This window comes from Protopterus annectens, chromosome 2.part1 (assembly GCF_019279795.1).
Source record: "Protopterus annectens isolate FY-2018-M chromosome 2.part1, PAN1.0, whole genome shotgun sequence".
In the NCBI taxonomy this organism is placed as follows: Eukaryota; Metazoa; Chordata; order Ceratodontiformes; family Protopteridae; genus Protopterus; species Protopterus annectens.
This window is the reverse complement of record NC_056729.1, coordinates 350,377,603-350,397,840: the sequence shown is the minus strand read 5'-3', so window position 1 is coordinate 350,397,840 and position 20,238 is coordinate 350,377,603. Positions and strand designations below refer to the sequence as shown.

At 44.2% G+C, this 20,238-nt stretch overlaps 1 protein-coding gene across 1 annotated transcript in view; it reads left to right on the top strand.

Annotated features, from left to right (window-relative positions):
* NCAPG (non-SMC condensin I complex subunit G) overlaps positions 1-20,238 on the top strand; it is a 1,684,114-nt gene that overhangs the window by 1,463,565 nt on the left and 200,311 nt on the right. Inside the window, exon 15 of the mRNA XM_044063449.1 lies at positions 18,277-18,444. Within this exon, the coding sequence (XP_043919384.1) occupies positions 18,277-18,444 (168 nt within the window). The remainder of the gene's footprint in view (positions 1-18,276; positions 18,445-20,238) is intronic.

Below are 20,238 nucleotides of genomic sequence, written 5' to 3'. Positions count from 1 at the left end.
CACAGCCGCTCAGATGGCTTACCTGACAGAAGACAAGCAAGAGAAGTTAACTCATTACTTCAAAGGTTTAGCAAAACTCACCCAGATGACTGCAAGGAGATTCCTGCAGGCCCTGGGTTACATGGCATCCTGCATTCTCCTGGTTCCATTAGCAAGACTACACATGAGAAAGCTTCAATGGTACCTAAAAAAGCATTTGGTCTCAACACAGCAACAACTTGGAGACAATCATACCACTCATTCCATGCCTACAAAAGGAATTCCTATGGTGGGCCTCGGTGAGCCAGGCAAACACAGGTATGTCATTCAAAAAACCACAGATAACACAGACCATGACTACAGACGCCTCAGACCTCGGATGGGGGGCGCACATGGAAGGCAGGTGTATACAAGGACAATGGTCTCCAAAGGAAACACATCTGCATATAAACCAAAAGGAAATGTTGGCAGTAATGCATGCCATCGAGGCCTTTCAACACCAACTCCAGCAAGGCCATTTAATGATACGGACAGACAACACCACTGTGATGTGGTACATAAACAAGCAAGGGGGCACCCACTCATACCCCCTTTGCAGACTGACAATGCAGCTTTGGGAGAAATCACTGAGTCTAAACATCCAGCTACAATCCCAGTTTGTTCCAGGAAAAGACAATGTGTTGGCGGACAGCCTAAGCAGGAATTTCACAGATCCACACGAGTGGAGGTTACATCCGAAGACCTTCAGACAACTCACTTCGACATGGGGCAAGCCAGAAGTGGACCTATTTGCCTCTCACCTCAACCATCTTCTACCAAAATTCTGCACAAGGACATACCACCCAAAAGCTTGGAAAATAGATGCCCTCTCATTCAACTGGAACTCCCTAGCAATCTATGCATTCCCACCTCTGCCACTGATGACCTCAGTATTACTAAAGATCAAAGCAGAGAAACCCAAAGGGAATCATAATAGCTCCAGACTGGCCAAGACAACACTGGTACCCATTACTACGGAGCATATGTCTCACCAGGAGGTGGGCCCTTCCACAGTGGCCTCTACTTTTGACTCAACACAATTTCGAAACACTGCATCCAAATCTTCAGACACTACAGCTTATAAGGTAGGTATCATTGTAATTTTATGCCAAGTGTTTAGTGTGGTTTAAAACTTTTTCATTGCCTATTTTAGGGAAAAAAAAAATTTTCATATTTTGAGCACAGGCATGCATTTTGAGATGTTTGCTTGTTTTTTTTTTGGAGGTTTCCCTTTTCTAGGTGGATTGGCTTTATGCTTTGTAAGGAGGAGTTCCATTTGGGACCACTGGGGACTGAAACCCTTTGGGGTGATAGGTTTTTCAGCTATTGGGGTGGGGGGGGGGGGGGGGGGGGGGGGGGGGGGGGCCTTTGCCCCCCCCCCCCCCCCCCCCCCCCCCCCCCTGCTTTTTGATTAGTTAGTTTTGGTGCAGGTTTTGGCCTTTGAGGGTCTTCTGACGGGCAGGACAGTATACGGGTAATTTTAGACCCTGACCGACGTCAGCCTTATACTCTGGTATTCGGGCCGACTGGATGCGGACTATACCCAATAGTAAGGACTGCAGCAATGGAATCCTCGAACATCTACATTTATGGTAGGTACAAAACTGTACTTTTTGTTGAGATTAGTCAGAATGGGAGATGCATAGAGTAGGGTGGATAGAAGTTGGGAGCGAGCAATGGCTGATCTTGTGTTGTTGGTAAGAAATGGTTTGATACGGTAGAGCGACCCCAGTTTGGCATGTACTTTTTTAATAGTTAAGCTGAGATGACTATCAAATTTTAGGTGGGAGTCTATGGTTATTCCCAATAGCTTAGCCTGTGCCACTGGAGCAATTTGGAGTAGCATTAGTTGAGTAGATAGTGAATTGACTGTTAGTGTTTTTGTTAGAACTGGTTATAATCATAAGCTGAGTTTTCTTTGGATTGAGGATAAGTTGGGCTTTGGTAAGGTAGTTTTCAATGTCAGAGAATGCTAGTTGAGTTTGTTGTTTACAATACCAGAGCCTCCCCTGTTTTCTCATCCACTGCTAAAACAGTATCTCAGAGGGGCCAAAAATTTAAGGCCTCCCAGGAGAGCACCAACTCCTGCATGGGACCACAATTTTGTGCTGGAAAAACTCACCTTGCCTCCTTTTGAACCAGCAGCTACTGCTGATATAAAATTTCTGTCTTAGAAGACAACTTTTCTTTTGGCAGTTACTTCAGCTAGAAGGGTTTCGGAACTACAGGCTGTCATGGCAGTGGAGCTTTTCATTCTATTCTACCCGGACAGGGTGGCCCTCAGGACCAACCCTTCCTTTATGCCTAAGGTGGTATCCAGTGTGGCTCTTAACCAGATCATTCACCTGCCAACTTTTTTCCCAAATCCGCAGAACAAGGGGGAGTGGATTCTGCATTCATTGGATATACACAGACAACTAATATTCTACTTAAGCAAGACAAAATCTCTAAGAAAGTCTGAGCAACTACAGATAGCATTTGCTGCAGGATCAGAGGGGAAGGCTATATCAAAGCAGACTATTTCTAAATGGATAAGCCACTGCATTAGTTTCTGCTATTTGCACCAAGGTAAATCGGTGCCCAAGGGAATCGGATCCCATTCCACCAGGGCTGCCTCCACTTCAGCGTTTCTCAGAGGGGTCCCAACCAAAGACATTCTAGAAGCTGCAACTTGAGCTCTGTTCATACGTTCACAAAGCTTTATCATTTACCTCTCTTCTCTAAATCTAGGGCAGGCTTTGCCACTGCAGTCCTGCAGGGCCTTATAGCTGCTCCTAATGCTGTTTAGTTCCATCCTCCCATCCATAGCTTTGGGATTCTACCCAAATGTAATGACTGCAACAGTGAAACACGAAGAACATAGTACAGTTGTGTACACGTACCATAAATGTAGATGTTCGAGTGTATTCACTGTTGCAGTCTAGGTTACCCACCCGCCATCCCCCATTCTATACCATGTCCTTCAAGAATGCAACTGCAGTCATAACATGTGGGTTGTCGTGCCTCAGGCAGCCCTCGGTTGGCCGGATTCCAAAGTCTGGGTCCGACGTCGGCTGATGTCGCATTTCTCTCCGACGTCAGAGCGGCTGGAGTATATAAGCATCAGCCAACGCCATTTTCTCCAGTCTTTCTTGCCGCGCGGTGCCCGAATCAGAAGCAGTTCGCAAGTGCCGGTCAGTCAGCTCCTGTATTCTACGATACCGAAGTCATCAAAAAAGCTAAGTACCCCGTTGGGGGCCTTTTCTTGCCTCAGCCGATGTCAGAAATTACTGAAAAAGTTAACAATTGTCTTTCTTGTGGTAAACAAATACCTCATAAGGATTTCCAGTCTTACTGTCTCCCTTGCCTGGGCCCAGACCACGACATCTCGGCCTGTGTAGCCTGTGCTCGCTTCAACAAGCGCACTCTCAGGCGCCGGGCGGAGTTTGCTGACTATTTTTTCTGCGATAATTTTGCTTACACCATGCCGTCGGATCTTCCGACATCGCAAACGCCCAAAAAGCGAAAAGACCGGGACCGACATCCTCGGCCCGCGTCTACCACCGACTCCATGCCAAAACCTAGCGCGAGTGCTCCGGTTCCCTCTGAAACGGTCTCTCCACCGCTCCGAACCGAAGACACCGCATTACCGACGACTCCGATTCCAGACATTACTCCGCCAGTTATAGATTTTCCTCCGGATACCGAAACCGAGGAAATGCCCGAGACCATTGCTGTTGACAAGGTCACTCCTGCACATGGAGCTGCCAGGTCCCCTATGGCCATGTCTATTAAGGCCTTACACTAGGGCTAAGGCAGCCAGCAAAACAAAGCATATTACTTCTAAACCCTTACCTCAGCAGACTCCAGAGACACAAATTATGTCCATGGCTGCTGATTTGATTTCCATGATTAGAGGTTCACAGGCCCATCCTGAGAGAGGATCCCAGCCTCCTCCTGATAAAAGGCCCCGGGTTGAACCCTCTGACCCTACTCATTCCGATGAAGATTCTGAGGGCTCTGTCCACTCTGATAGCCAGGAAGAGCTCTTCCAGACCTACGAGGACTCGGATGCAGAAGATTCCATCCTCGGCCTCCCCTCCTGAGGATATTTCTTTTGGGGAAGTTCTGCACACCATGAGGGAGCATTTCAAGTGGCAAGGCCAGGAATATTCTGATTCTAGGAAACGCCTTAGGACTTTCCTTAAGAAGCCAAAGCACAGGCCTTTAGCTATTCCTCCTGTACTTGATGTTCTGGATGATTTGTATTCTGACTCTAGTGCTACCCCTGATTCTCTTCCTCCTGCTCCAGCCAAGCCAGACAGGTATTACAGGGTCCCAGAAACTCATTCCCATTTATTCAGGGCCCACACTGCTGATTTGGAAACTATTTCACAGGGGCCTAAAGGAGTTTCAGCCTCCACCTCAAAAAATCCTTTGCCCTCCAACAGGGAAGCTAGGTCATTAGAGAGATGGGGCAAAAAGGTTTACACATCCACTACCTTATCTATGAGAGCTTTAAATTGCCTTTTCCATATGCTACAATATCAGGATTATCTGTTAGAAGATTTACAAAAAACATTAGCCACTCCTGATCCTTTAGACAGGAAGACTTTGCAGGAAGCTGTACATAACACTCAGCAAGTAAGCAATCACTTCCTGCAGTGTGGATATGATGCACTGGAAGCTTCATGTAGGGCAGCTATGACAGGGGCAGTCATTCGTAGACATGCTTGGTTAAAAGATCAACCTCTGCCAGATCATGTAAAAGCAAAACTTCTGGATGCACCTTTGGAAAGAACAAGCTTTTTGGTGCAAATGCTAAGGATGTGTTAAAGACCATCGAAGAAAAAGCAAAATCAGTTCAGACTGTGAAAGATTTCCTCCAGGTTCAACCCCCCAGATTCAGTAGGAATTGGCCTTCCAAAAACTGGTCATTTCCTAATCCAGAAAAGTTTCAAAGGGGTAAGAACAGACGTGGCCGAGGAAGAGGCCAATACAGAGGCCCTTACAGGGGACGACAATGGCAGCCAGGAAACCAAAGAAGTGACGCAGGGGTTTCACCTGCCCCACAACCACAATCTCAGTGACTTTCCTCTACTACCGCCTACCAGGGAACAACTAGAAGCTCCCTTGGGCGGGAAATTATCTCTGTTTGCAGAAAACTGGCACAGACTGACAAAGGACAAATGGATTTTGGACATTATAGACCGAGGGTACAGGTTTCATTTTCATACCTTACCAAGAAAACAAGGCATGCCAAACCTGCCACAAAATCAGAGGGCAGAGGCTATCAAACAAATCACTCTGCTGACTCGGATGAAAGCAATAGAAAGAGTTCCACAACAAGAACAAGACCAGGGGTTTACTCAAGACTGTTCCTTGTTCCAAGAAAAGAATCTCAATGGAGACCAATACTGGACTTGTCCGCATTAAACACCTTTCTCATAGTACCAAAGTTCAAAATGCTGACTCTTCAGCAACTCCTTCCCATGCTGGGCAAAGGGACGTGGCTGATTACTCTGGACCTCAAGGAGGCATACCTGCATGTCCCTATCAGACACAGCTGCAGAAGATACCTCAGATTTCTTGCAGGGCCAGAGCATTATCAATTCTCAGCATTGCCATTTGGCTTATCTACTGCCCAGAGTATTTACAAAATGCCTGGCTTCAGTAATTGCTCATTGCAGGCTCCAGGGCATACAAATTTACCTGTACCTGGACGACTGCCTCATACAAGCGGACGACAAATTGATGTTGACAAAAAACCTGGATTATGTCATACGATTACTTCAAGCTCTGGGATACACAGTCAACTTCCAAAAGTCAAGACTGCACCCATCCCAGCAAATAATCTTCTTAGGAGCCAAACTAGACACAGCCGCTCAGATGGCTTACCTGACAGAAGACAAGCAAGAGAAGTTAACTCATTACTTCAAAGGTTTAGCAAAACTCACCCAGATGACTGCAAGGAGATTCCTGCAGGCCCTGGGTTACATGGCATCCTGCATTCTCCTGGTTCCATTAGCAAGACTACACATGAGAAAGCTTCAATGGTACCTAAAAAGCATTTGGTCTCAACACAGCAACAACTTGGAGACAATCATACCACTCATTCCATGCCTACAAAAGGAATTCCTATGGTGGGCCTCGGTGAGCCAGGCAAACACAGGTATGTCATTCAAAAAACCACAGATAACACAGACCATGACTACAGACGCCTCAGACCTCGGATGGGGGGCGCACATGGAAGGCAGGTGTATACAAGGACAATGGTCTCCAAAGGAAACGCATCTGCATATAAACCAAAAGGAAATGTTGGCAGTAATGCATGCCATCGAGGCCTTTCAACACCAACTCCAGCAAGGCCATTTAATGATACGGACAGACAACACCACTGTGAATGTGGTACATAAACAAGCAAGGGGGCACCCACTCATACCCCCTTTGCAGACTGACAATGCAGCTTTGGGAGAAATCACTGAGTCTAAACATCCAGCTACAATCCCAGTTTGTTCCAGGAAAAGACAATGTGTTGGCGGACAGCCTAAGCAGGAATTTCACAGATCCACACGAGTGGAGGTTACATCCGAAGACCTTCAGACAACTCACTTCGACATGGGGCAAGCCAGAAGTGGACCTATTTGCCTCTCACCTCAACCATCTTCTACCAAAATTCTGCACAAGGACATACCACCCAAAAGCTTGGAAAATAGATGCCCTCTCATTCAACTGGAACTCCCTAGCAATCTATGCATTCCCACCTCTGCCACTGATGACCTCAGTATTACTAAAGATCAAAGCAGAGAAACCCAAGGGAATCATAATAGCTCCAGACTGGCCAAGACAACACTGGTACCCATTACTACGGAGCATATGTCTCACCAGGAGGTGGGCCCTTCCACAGTGGCCTCTACTTTTGACTCAACACAATTTCGAAACACTGCATCCAAATCTTCAGACACTACAGCTAACAGCCTGGGAGATCCCATAAATAACTTCAGCTTATCTCACTCCAAGGAAGTACAGCAGATACTAACAGAGGCTCGAAGACCATCCACCAGAAAGGTTTACTTAGCAAAGTGGAAAAGATTCAGCATTTGGAATACCAGCAAGGGACATGATGCATCATTGTTGAACATCCCACTCATCTTGGAATACTTGGCAGATATGTTAAAGAACGGCCTCTCATATTCTTCCATAAAGATACATGCATCTGCTATTTCAGCTAGATACAACACTGATCCTCCGTTTTTTTCTCACCCCTTACTAAGGCAATTCCTCAGGGGAATCAAGAACATTAAGCCACCAAGAAAGGCCCCGGTGCTAGCCTGGGACCTCAATTTTGTCTTAGAAAAACTGACCCTACCTCCTTTTGAACCAGCAGCTTCAGTTGACTTGCAATTTCTCTCATGGAAGACAGCTTTCCTGTTGGCAATTACCTCAGCAAGAAGGGTTTCGGAGCTACAGGCCCTAATGGCAATACCACCCTTTATTATTTTTCACAGAGACAGGGTCTCATTAAGGACCAACCCTACTTTTATGCCAAAGGTGGTATCTAGGATTTCTTTAAATCAAGCCATTCATCTGCCTGCTTTCTTCCCCAATCCTGAGAATAAGGGAGAAAGACTGTTGCATACCTTGGACATTCACAGACAACTCCGATACTACCTGGACAGAACCAAGGCCAGCAGGAAGTCTGAACAACTTTTTGTAGCTTACGCCCCTGCAGTCCAAGGAAAAGCAATTTCAAAACAGACTATTTCTAAATGGATTGGACATTGCATCAGATTCTGTTATTCCTGTTCCAGCCAATGTCAGACCACATTCCACCAGAGCTACAGCCACCTCTACAGCATTCTTACGAGGGGTGCCTACCAAGGACATTCTAGAAGCTGCTACATGGAGCTCCGTGCATACATTCTCCAAACACTACAATCTCCCTCTATACTCCAGATCCAGAGCAGGCTTTGCTTTGGCAGTCCTGCAGGGTTTGATTGCCACACCATCTTTTCCCTAGAGCATTCCTCCTCCCCCAGCTAAGCTATGGTATTCTACCCACATGTTATGACTGCAGTTGCATTCTTGAAGGGCATAGTACAGTTTTGTACCTACCATAAATGTAGATGTCCGATAGACATGCAACTGCAGTCGGATTTTCCCTCCCTCCTTACCCCTCTATGCCTAGGGTCCACTCCTATCCCTGTTACTCTTAGCTGGGGATATCTGTTATGGTGTATTTGTTTTATTGCTCATTTATTTGTTTGGAATCCTGTTTTTGTCTTCCAATTTGATTACAGCCTTCCTTGGAGGGCACCTGGCATCTGGGGCAAGAAACACTGAAGAAAATGGCGTCGGCTGATGCTTATATATTCCAGCCGCTCTGACGTCGGAGAGAAATGCGACATCAGCCGACGTCGGACCCAGACTTTGGAATCCGGCCAACCGAGGGCTGCCTGAGGCAGGACAACCCACATGTTATGACTGCAGTTGCATGTCTATCGGACATCTACATTTATGGTAGGTACAAAACTGTACTTTTTCTTCACTATACTCAAAACCCTTTGTAGTGTATTTGCTTTTAGTTGAAGGTAAATTTTATGTTTCTAAACTGCATTTATATATTTACAGTTTATATATTTTTGCTCCCCATTTGGGGGACACCTCACATCTGGGGCAAGAAAAACTGATTAAAATGGCGTCTGCTGCATGTTTTATACCCCTAACGACCTGATGTTATGGAAGAGGAGACGGCAACCGACGCAGGACCCAAGACTTTGTTATTCAGGCCATCTGAGGGCAACCTGCCAGCAGATTACCAAAATGTAATGACTGCAACAGTGAATACACTCGAACATCTACATTTGTGGTAAGTGTACACAACTGTACTTTTCTTTTCTTGGTCTTGTATTTTATTTTGTTACGTAGAGTTCATGTCCTCCAAAAAAGCAAAATGTCAGTGTGGGAGGCAGATTCCCCATAAGGATCGACTATCAGTGTCTTTTGTTTGGGTGCTTTCCACGACCATATCTCTTGTATTATCTGTAAAGCATTTGTGCCTAAGACACTCAGAAGCTGTTGGCCTTCCCTGGCTATTTATCTTTAAAATCAGTGGCTTAAACAGTTAGCCCAGGGTACCATGCCAGAATCGTTTACCCCTGAGATACTCCTGATAGATCAGAAGGCTAAGAGGTCTTGGCCAGATTCATTAGCTGCCTAGCCTCCACCAGATATTCCTGTAGAATCAGGTAATAGCTCTCTAGGTCATTTGTGTTTGTCAGATTCCTCTCCTACGACCCTGTCAGAGGCCAGCATGGATCCGTCTTTTCACACATCCTCTGAGGCTTTGCAAGAGTCTCTTCCAGATGTCGAGTGGAAACCACAGTTGATCATCTTGGAGGGTCCTAGTGGGATTCTGCAGACATTAGTCAGGGAGGAGGTTCTGGGTTCTCTTATCAATCTTGCCAAGAATCAGAATGTCTGGCATTTGTTAGGGCTGATGTTCCCTCCAGCAAAATACAAAAACCTGAAGCATGTTTTGATCCATCCTAAGGATCTTCAACGAAAATGGCAATAGTTTACTCAATGTTTGCTTTCTGCCTTGATGGTCTTAAAGCCTCCTCACTGGGTTTTCGGTTCCTGCTCATCTTTGGACCTACCCCTTCTAAATGGCTTGGGGAACTGTATTCTATGGGTTAGGATGCAGTGTCTGATGTGGTGTCTTTGTCCTGTTCTTCACAGATGCCTTCACATTTGGCTTATAGTCCTGATGAAGTGAAGTCTGTTAGCCCTGAGTCTCCTTTTGAAGAGTTGTTCTTTGGGGACACGATTGCTAGGATGATGGAATACTTTGATTGGGATTTTTCTGAAGTGTCTAATATTCAGAGAAGTTATTGAGTTGCTTCAGGTGGATACTCCTAAACTATCGTCAGTTCCTCCTGTGTTTGCTGCCTTTATTAGATACTTTAATTGCTTCTTCCAAGTCTCCTGATTCTCAGCCTCCTGCTGTTAAGATACCCAATAGGTTCTATAAGGTTCTGGAGGATTTCCAGTTTTTATTTAAATAACCTTCTGCTGATCCTGCTGTGGTTTCAGTTTCATCTGACAAACCTAAGCTTTTTGCCCTCTTTCAGAGTTTTGCCTTATGATAAGGATGATAGGGCAATGGAGGGGATTGGTAAGAAAATGTACACTGCTTCTACTTTGGCCTTTAGGGCTTTTGATTACCATACCCACATGACCAGGTGTGCTCTGGTCTTGATTGCTCCGACTTGTGTTATTCTGACCTCCCTGATTCTGAAGGCAAAGCCCTCTGCCTCATCTATTTTAGGTTCTGCTTATCAAGTGGCTCAACACCCTAAGTGTAAGTTTGATTCTGCTGAAGCCTCTTCTAAGGCTGCTGCTTTTGGGTCTGTCATGCAGCGTTATTCTTGGCTTCATTTTCAGTCTCTGCCTGAAGACATTAAGGCCAAGTTATTGGATGCTCCATCATGTAGTAAACATCGTTTTGGTACTGCTGCCACCGATATGCTTAAGTCTCTTCAAGAGAAAGGCAAAACCTTGCAGAACCTTTAACATATTTAAATATTTTTTGTCTCTCCTATCACTAAATTCCAGAGGAATTATCCTTCTCTATCTGCTTTTAATTGCAGGCAGCCCGACCAGGCCTACAAGGGCAGGAAGGGTGGTAGGTGGGCCCCCCTCTGCTAAGGCTTCTCAAATTTCTGAGGCTCAGAAGTCTCCTTTATCTGATAGGCCTGCTTCATTTTGACAATGTTGTCCTGTCCCTGTCCCCCCTCTTCTTTTACACCAGATTCATTTGTCCTTTCGGCTTTCCCTTTGTCTTCCAAATTCGTGTCTCATCACTTCTGACTCTTGTTTTTTCTGTCATCCATCAGGGTTACTTCATGGTATGGAAATCTCTCCCTCCTTTTTCAGGGATTTCTCAACCTCCTCTAGAGCAACTTCCTAATTTCCCAGAGGATCTAGTGTCCCTGATTAACCAAGGAATCATTCAACCTTCCCCCCCCCCTTTCTCTAGTGGAAAAGGGTTTTTATTCCTGGATGATGATCATGTTTCCTCAATAGTTTGGCACTTGGGAACCTATTCTGGATCTCTTCCAGCTCAACACCTTTCTCAAGGTAATTTTTTCAGATGCTTACTCTTCAAACCCCGTTTCCTATTTTATTACCCCAGTCTTTTCTGATGTCCTTGAATCTGAAAGATGCATATCTTCCTATCCCTATTCACCATCTATTCAGGAAGTTTGTTTCCGTTTTCCATTCATTCTTTTTTTTTTTTTTTTTTTTTTTGCTTTGCCATTTGGCCTCTCTTCTACCCCAAGGGTATTTACAAACTGCCTAGTCCCTGTGATTGCTTTCTGCTGGCTCCAAAGCATTCAGATTTTTCCTTATCTAGTTGACCCGTTGCTTCAGGTGCCTTCTCACAGTTGCCTGTTACAGGATCTAAAGTTAACCATCTCTGTCCTTCAAAGTCTGGGGTTCACTATCAACTTCCTAGAGTCAGTCCTCCTTACCTCTCAGGATCATATGTATCTAGGATGCAGGCTTCAGACAGTGCCACTGTTGGTCTCTTCACCTCCAAAGGTTTTGTCATTGACAGACTTCTTTCAGTCTTTTCTTCCTCTGACTGCCATGCTACCCAGGGAGTTTCTTTGGGCCCGGGGATTCATGGCCTCTTCTATTCCAATGCTTTTTCTTGCCAGACTGTACATGCAGAAGCTTCAATGGTATCTCATATCAGTTTGGCTGTAGCATTGCCAATGTCTGGAGCATTGAGAATGTCTGGATTTCATTGTACCCTTCCCAGCTGTGTCTGTATACCATTTTTTTTTTACTCTTAGTACCCTTCCTTTCCTGCCTAAGAAAGGAATTTGAGAGGTGGATTCAACAGTTTGCTCTCAACCCAGGCCGTCCCTTTCAGCCTCCAGTCCCTTCCCAAGAACTGTTTGCCAAGGCCTCAGACATGGGGTGAGAGATTTCTTTTGGTTACCTGAAAGATCAGGGTCTCTGGCCTCCCCATCAGAAGTTAGACCATATTGATGTCAGAGATGAGAGCTGTGATTCTGTACCTTGAAGCTTTTCAACACCTGTTCTATCCAAGCTCCTTGAAGGTGTACACAGTTTACACTACAGTAATGTATGTTAAGCAGGGGGGCACAGTCTTAGCTTTTCTGCAGGCTGGCTCTTCAGGCCTGGAAGGTGGCTGTCCGTTATCAGTTAACTCTTCAGGCAGTATATGTTCCTTCAGAACACAATCAAGTGGCAGGCTCTGAGTGGGACCTAAACACAGGCTCACAAATGGATGCTTCACAAACATGTTTCTGGATATAGTCCATCTGTGGGGTATTCCTTAAATGGAACCTTTTGCCTCCCCTCTGAGCAGGCAGCTTCTCCTCTACTGTTAAGAGTGCCATGCCATCTGGCTTGGAAGACAGGTACCCTTTTGTTTCCTTTTAAGAGGATTTTGTTTATGCTTCCCCTCCTCTTTCTCTACTTCCAGGTCTCCTGCAGAAGATTCAGCTGGACTCCCCAAAAATCTTGCTAGTGACTCCCTTTTGGCCAAGACTGCACTTCTTCCCTCTCTTAATGCATCTGCTCAGGGGCAATCACCACAAATTACCTCACAGGTTGGATCTCCTCACACAGGATAAGGGATCTTTCATTCACCCTCACGTGTCCACTCTTCAACTGACACTGTGATAGGATTTTTGATCCTTTTCAGTCACCTCTTTTCTGAGGAAGTGTTCAGTTTTACAGGAAGCAAGGAAACCATCAACCAGAAAATCTTCTGTCCAAATGGAAGATTTTTTGTCTTGTGCCATGCTCATAACTAGGGCTCTCTTTTCAGTGTGTGGGGGGGGTCCCTCTGGTCTTCTCTTTGTGTGTGTAGCTGCAGTATGGCCTGGCCTATTCTGCTCTGAAGACCCATTTGTCAGCCATTTGGTTGTCTGCCCTTGAATATTCCTTTGACTTCTCGTTTTGAGGTCAAACAATTTCTTAAAAGCGTCCTGCATATTAGGCCTCCAAGGAAACCTATTCTCCTCCTTGGGACTTAATTTTGTATTGGAAAAATTCCGTCAAGCTCCTTTGAGCATGCAGATTCTGCTTCTTTGCAACATTGTACCTAGAATACTGTTTTCTTGCTGGCTTACTTCTGCTTAGAGTGTTTCTGAGCTCGAGGCCCTTATGGCCATTCCTCCTTTTTTTGTTTTTTCACAGGGACAGGGTGTCCCTTCATGCTAATCTTTCTTTTATGCATAAGGTAGCAAATGAGTTGTCCTTAAATTAGTCAGTACAACTCATTTTTCTTTTCTCCTCAGTTTGCTAGTGAGAGGGTCCTGCATACCTTGGATTTGCACATACAGCTCGGGTACTATTTGGATAAAACTAAGGCCATTCATAAGTCTGATCAGCTTTTTTGGTTTTCATCCCAGGACATTGGGTTTAGCTGTATCTAAGCAAACCGACTCCCTCCTGCACCATTTCATTCTTTTCATGGCAATTCTCTACTTCTGTTAGAGCTCATTGCACTAGGGCTGTTGCCTCTTCTGGTGCCTTTTTCATGGTGTTGGGAGAGCAATTCCATCCTTGAAGCTGCTATACTTGGTGGTCTGTGCTTACCTTTACTAAGCATTATAAGTTGAATATGGTTTCTAGGGCCATAGCAGGTTTTACTGAAACCATTTATTGTGGGTTTGTTGAGGGCTCTTCTCAGCCTTCCACCTCCTGTTCTGTTTCTTGATATTTTTTTACTGTCCCTTCTGCTTCTGATACTGCAACAGTGATCTAAAAGGACATAGTAGTTTTGTAAAATCTTACCATAACAATGGATGTCCTTCTCTTCGTTATTGCAGTATTTGCGCTCTTCCTCCAACCCCTTCTTTTTTGTTCCGTCTTTTGTTTTAGATTCCCTTCTTGCTGAGGATTTCCCCTTTTTTTCTTCTGCATTTTTCCTTCTGAATGTATGTGGACTCCCTTGTCCTGTGGAGACTGTTCTGGGGCAATTCAGTTTTAGGTAGCTGCATCCGTACGTCCCTTTTATGCCCTGTGTTCTGTACTGGGAGCATATTGTGACTTACAGTGTATACAAGATCATTGGGCTTTTGTCCAATGACCGAGTGTCGGGCTGCCCTGGGCAGATCATCCCTTCTGTTTCTGCAACAGTGAAGAGAAGTTCATCTATTGTTATGGTAAGATTTTACACAACTGTACTGTCTTGTAAAGATCCAGGAGTATTCTCCAGAAATTGTGGTGGTGATTCACTGTTGCCCCAGGCAATGGGGGGGGGGGCTCTCCGTTCTTTTCAATCTGGCCAAGGCAATTACCACAGGCTGGATTTGCTGACACGAGACCAGGGTTATTTGATGCACTCCAACATGAAACCTGTTCATCTCATTTCCTGGATGATTGGATTTTGATATCCTTTAAGCATCTTTTTTCTGAGGACATGCACCAGACACTAAGAGGTGGAAAAACCTTTGCAAGAAAGTCATGTATGCAACTGGAAACGATTTTCTAGTTGGTACCATTTGATGAGCGAAGGACCTTCTTGCCTCTGGTTCTTGATTATTTGTGCAAGTGAGAGTCCCCTGGATTTTCTTATTCCTCCATCAGTGTTTATTTATCATCAGTTTCAGCCTTTCTGACCCTCAATCCACCCATTTTAACTATTTTCAAGTTAGTTTTTGAAAGGAGTGTTGCATTTGCATCCAAATAGGAAGCAGATAGCTCATCCTTGGGATCTAAGCTTACTCTTTCTCCATTTAAATCAGATCGCCAGATGGAATTGAGGTTTTTGGCATGGAAGACTGTGTTACAAAAACTTATGGTGAATCAGTCCTACTTCATTTTTTACAAGGGCATGGTTTGTTTGAGAGCTAATAATTTTTTTATGCTTGAAGTGGTTTTAGGTTTACTTCAAGCCTGACTATTTATCTCTCTCTCTTCTTTCCTGAACCAAAGAACAAAGGGGAAAAAGATTCTTCACACACTGATGTTCACCGGCATCTCTGATACTATCTAGACAAAACTCAAGCTTTTAAAGAAGGCTAATCAGCTCTTTCTCTCCTATGAAGGTAAGAGAAAAAGACAGCGAGTGTTAACGCAGACCATTTCCAAATGGTTGGTTTTGGCTTATTGCCTTTTGTTATATTCACCATAGTAAGCCATTTCCAGATAGGGTTAGGGCCTATTTACCATAACTTTGGCTTCTTTGGTAACTTTCTGGAGAGAAGTAGAGTATTCTTCAGGCAACAGCATGTTCCTCTGTAAAGTACTACATACTAGATTCCTTTTTCAGGTCCAGAACAGGCTTTGCTGGGGCCATTCTCCAGGGGCCTCTGGAGTCCAATTTTATTGGTTTCTTCACTTAATTTCTATCATATGGTACTCTATCTGAATAGCTTAGGCTACCTGCAACAGTGAAATAGATCAATGTAGTAAAGTAATGTAAGTAAACATTCCATGACAGTAGATGTTCTAATTGCGAAGGGTGGCCACGGTGGTGCAGCGGTTAGCATTGTCGCCTCACAGCAAGAGGTTCTCTGGTTCGATTCTTGGCTGGGGTGCTTTCTGTATGGAGTCTGCATAATCCTCCCTGTGGTCACGTGGGTTTCCTCTGGTTTCCTCCCACATCCCAAAGACATGCTGTCTGTGGATTGGCACTCTAAAATTGGCCCTAGATGTGAGTGTGTGCATGTGTGTGCCTTCTGTGGAAGGTTGGGTGCCGGGCTGGCAACTCGACACTGTAAAACTCCACTGCCAATCATGAGCAGACAGCTGATCCGCTGTGGCGTCCCCTAACCGGTAAAAGCTGAAAGAAGATGCTGATGTTCTAATTGAGAGATGTTGCAATAGCCACACATTCATCCAGCCCCCTTTATTTTACATATTCCTTTTTATTTTGCCAGGATGTGTTAATTTACATTTGTTTTGTCTTCTAGCATTATTTCGGGGCTCTTGCCTGCCATTATTCTAGGCAAAAAAGCTCTGCCCAAAATCTCTGAAAGCTGGTTGGTCACAAGGGTGGAAAGACCTTAATAGCTTAGGCTACTTGCAACAGTGACTTATTGGAGCATGTACTGTTATTGAATGTTCACTGACCCAAGTGTACTTTACCTGCTGCAGTTCATCAGGTAAGAGTAGCTGTTTATCAGTTTTGCGTACTTTTTCACTCACATCCCCCTAAGGATTACAAGTTTGTGGCCTACAAGTCTGCATCTTCTTTATTTCCCCCTCACCTGTTACCCTTGATTCTCTTTAAGTAATGGTACTGTGCTTTCCCATGAGGTGTTCCTATGTCATTTATGTTTTGGAAACACACAGGGAAAGTCTAGCTGTGCAAGTTTCTTGAAGCATTCATACAGAGTTTCATCAGGAGCTGGTTGGTTTAAACTGAATGTAAGGACGTGCTGGCTGAGATACTCTGGCCTTTGGAAGTAATCCTAGTTCTTATACAACAGGATACATTTTCAAATAGCTGATGCTTTACTTATTGTGTGTCATCCTTTGGATGAAATGTTAAACCAAGGTCCCATCTGCTTGAGTTGGTCGTAGCTCAGGTGGATTTAAAGGCTCCTGTGGTACCTATCAAAAAGAGTAGGTGAATTTTCTCCTAATAGCATAAAATACCATCTTTCTCCCTGGATAAGAGCCACTAGCCTAGTGGGACTAATCTGGTCAGCAAAGGATTAATTAACTCTTATCCAGGTAGCTTTCTGTGATCATGTAGTAGGTAGTACTCTTATGGCTGCAGCAACCTCAGTTCAAAATCGTAGTCACGGCAGTATGTAAAGGTTCACTTCCCCAAAGACCTAAATACCTTCCAAGAAGACCTAGCACAGACAGATAACTGGTGCTAGAGCCCATTTCTAAAATTCAGTGCCAATAAATGCATAATTGTAATCTTTGGGAAGACTGTTACCCCTGGAAATGTAACTCATTGACAATACACCTGTAAGAGTAGACCCCAGTGGTCAGGGATTTGAGAATGCATGTAGACAATAACCTGGCCTTTAACCATTGTGTCTCTACGGTAGTAAGGAAATCATTCTACATTGCGGAACCTATAAGCGTATGGTATCTAACCCAAGGATGCTATTTGTCTGCTGTATTCTGTCATCAGACCAATCATTGAGTACAGTGCCCCTTTTTGATATGTACCTGGCCAGGCATATGCAACAACTGAAACATTCACAGAGGTTCTTCACAAAAAGAATACAGGCTGTAGGTAACTGTCCTGTGTAGCCCACCTCAAAGCCCTACCCCTGTACTGTCAGAATATGGGGCATTCTGTGCCAGACCTGTAAAGCATCCTCTTGAGCCTGTTCTCATGGACCTATCATACATCTGTAAAGCACAGCATCAGAATTACCCAAACTGGGGACCTAAACCTCATGTGAGACATGTAAAGAACATGTTGGCGGAACATGTATGCGTCTGATACGGCTTCCCATCAATGTGAAGCAGAGTTTTTTCCTAACCCAATTCAAGAGCAATTTGTACCAGTCATTGGGGAATCAGAAATTTACTGTGGTCTGGCACCTATATCTGTATTAGTAGCAGTCTGTAAATGCTTGACCACTTGTGTCCAAGCCTACATACGCCCCTTAAAATAACCCCTAGGATTATAAAACTTGCCAGATACATTTGGTACGCTTGGCTTTATAACTGTATGTTATCCTCTGATTTCCTGATGGAATTGTGCATTTCCCAGTATACACCATCTGTCCCACCAGTAATTCAGTCACACTTCTAGCAAGCTCAGACACACGTTCAGAATTTATTGCAAAGTTTTCACCTTGCCTTGGAATTTTACTAATTGCTGTACAGCTATGAATTTGATTGTAAATTGAGGGTTTGATTGGCCCACATGTACATTTTTTGCCATCTCTGCAAACTCCAAACTTCATTTTCGTACACTGCTTAGTGCATCAAAATTTGGAGACTAACCTACAAAAACACAAGTCCATCGATTGTGTATAGTTGTGCCTTAAAGAGCTAGTAGAGCTAGAGAGAGAGAGAGAGAAGCTATTACTTTATATGATTTGGCAGATGAGTTGTTGAGCAATTGAGGTATTTATGATAATTATCAAGGAACTGTTTACTTATAACGAGGTTAAGGAATTAATTCCTGGTTACAGTTCAACTTTTCTCATCTTTTGTGCTTTAAAAATTATTTGTACAGAATTAATCTAGTTGTATTTTTCACTGAAATACAATTTGTCATTTTTGTAAAACATCTGCATATATTTCCAGTTTCAGGAGTTTACAGCTCATGACAACATGGCTGTCAGAATATGTCACCAGATTTTGAAAGATCCCAGTGCTCCTGATGTTCGTGTTTATGCAAAAGCTTTGAGTTCTCTTGAATATAGCAAAAGTACTTCACAGGAACTTCTGTCACTGCTGGATGAGTGCCTGGAGGTAAAGTTTTTGTATCTTCAACAGAAAAGGCATTTTCCATTTATTGTTGCTTGTAATGAGTTTTGCATGAGGTATCATAGAATTGTAGTAATACAGTGGATATAAAGTGTACACACCCCTGTTAAAATGCCAGGTTTTTGTGATATAAAACAATGAGATCACAATAAATAATTTCAGAACTTTTCACACCTTTAATGTGACCTATAAACCTGTACAATTCAGTTGAAAAACAAATCTGTTAGGGGGAAGAAATATAAAAAATAGAAAACGTACAGTAAGCTGGTTGCATAAGTGTGCACACCCTTAAACTAATACTTTGTTGAACCACCTTTGGATTTAATTACAGCATTCAGTCTTCTTGGGTACACACCTGCCATCAATTAGAGATACTCTGATTAACCCCAAATAAAGTTCAGCTGTCCTACAGCAAAAGCCATGGTTCACAGATAGCTTACTCTCTTTACCCCATGTTTTAACTACTTTGTGGTGGCTCCCTGGTTCTAGTATTTGTGGGACTATATGGATTATGGAGATGCAAAAAATCCAGGATCACTGGGACCTTAACCTTATAGCCTTGTAGATTAGACTTGTCTGGATGATGGTCTTATAATTCCATGGCTACTCTTATGAGTGGCATCACCACTGTTTTGCAAAAGTCATGGACTGAGTGGTTCCATCAAGGCATCCTTAGTACTGTATATTATCAAGTCCCATAGTGGAAGATAGATTTTGGCGTACACCTTCAGTACGTATTCTTTGCAGATGCTTGGAGTTTGGCGTGATTCATGGATAAATGAACTTTGGATAATCATCTCGGGGGTGGGGGGGGTAAAATTTGTATTGAATGTGCTTGTTAATGTGTTGCTGCTGTCTACTCTGTCAAAATAGGTTAAGCCATAATAAATATGATGTTCTTCAAGGATGCATCTGCAGTCCTAACATATGGGTTGTCCTGCCTCAGGCAGCCCTTCGGTCGGCCGGATTCCAAAGTCTGGGTCTGGCCTCGGCTGATGTCGCACTTCACCTGACGTCATAGCTTCTTGGGTATAAAGGCATCAGCCGACGCCATTTTCCTCAGTCTTTCTTGCCACGCGGTGCCCAAAGCAGAAGCTGTTCGCAAGTGCCGGTCGGTCAGATCCAGAGATTTCTACTACCGAAGACTTCTAAAAAAGCTAAGTACCCCGTTGGGGACTCTTTCTTGCCTCAGCCGATGTCAGACAAAGTAAATAATTGTTTAACGTTGAATTGTTTTAACTATGAACTTATGAACTTGTGGGAAACAAATACCTCATAAGGATTTCCACTCTTACTGCCTTCCTTGCTTAGGCCCAGACCACGACGTATCAGCTTGTTTAGCCTGTGCTTCTTTCAACTGACTGACACTTAGACGTCGGTCGGAGTTTGCAGAAGAGTTTTTTGGTCCCGCTTTTGCATATAAAATGCCGTTGGAGACTCCGACTACACAATTAGCTAAAAAAACGCAAGGAAAAGGACCGACACTCGTGGCCCGCGGTTTCGGCTGAAACCACGGTTAGGCCTACCGCGAGTGTCTCTGTTTCGGCTGAAACCACGGTTAGGCCTACCGCGAGTGTCTCGGTTTCGGCTGAAACCGAGACCTCGGTTCTCCCTTCGGCCGAAAGCATGCCTCCGATAACCGAGGCCACACAGGCCATGGCTGAATCGGCTACAGAAATTACTCCTGCAGAAGCAGGCTCCCAAGATTTGTCTGATACTATTCCTTTAGACATCTCTACTCCTGCACGTGGGGCTGCTAGACCCCCTGCTTCTATGTCT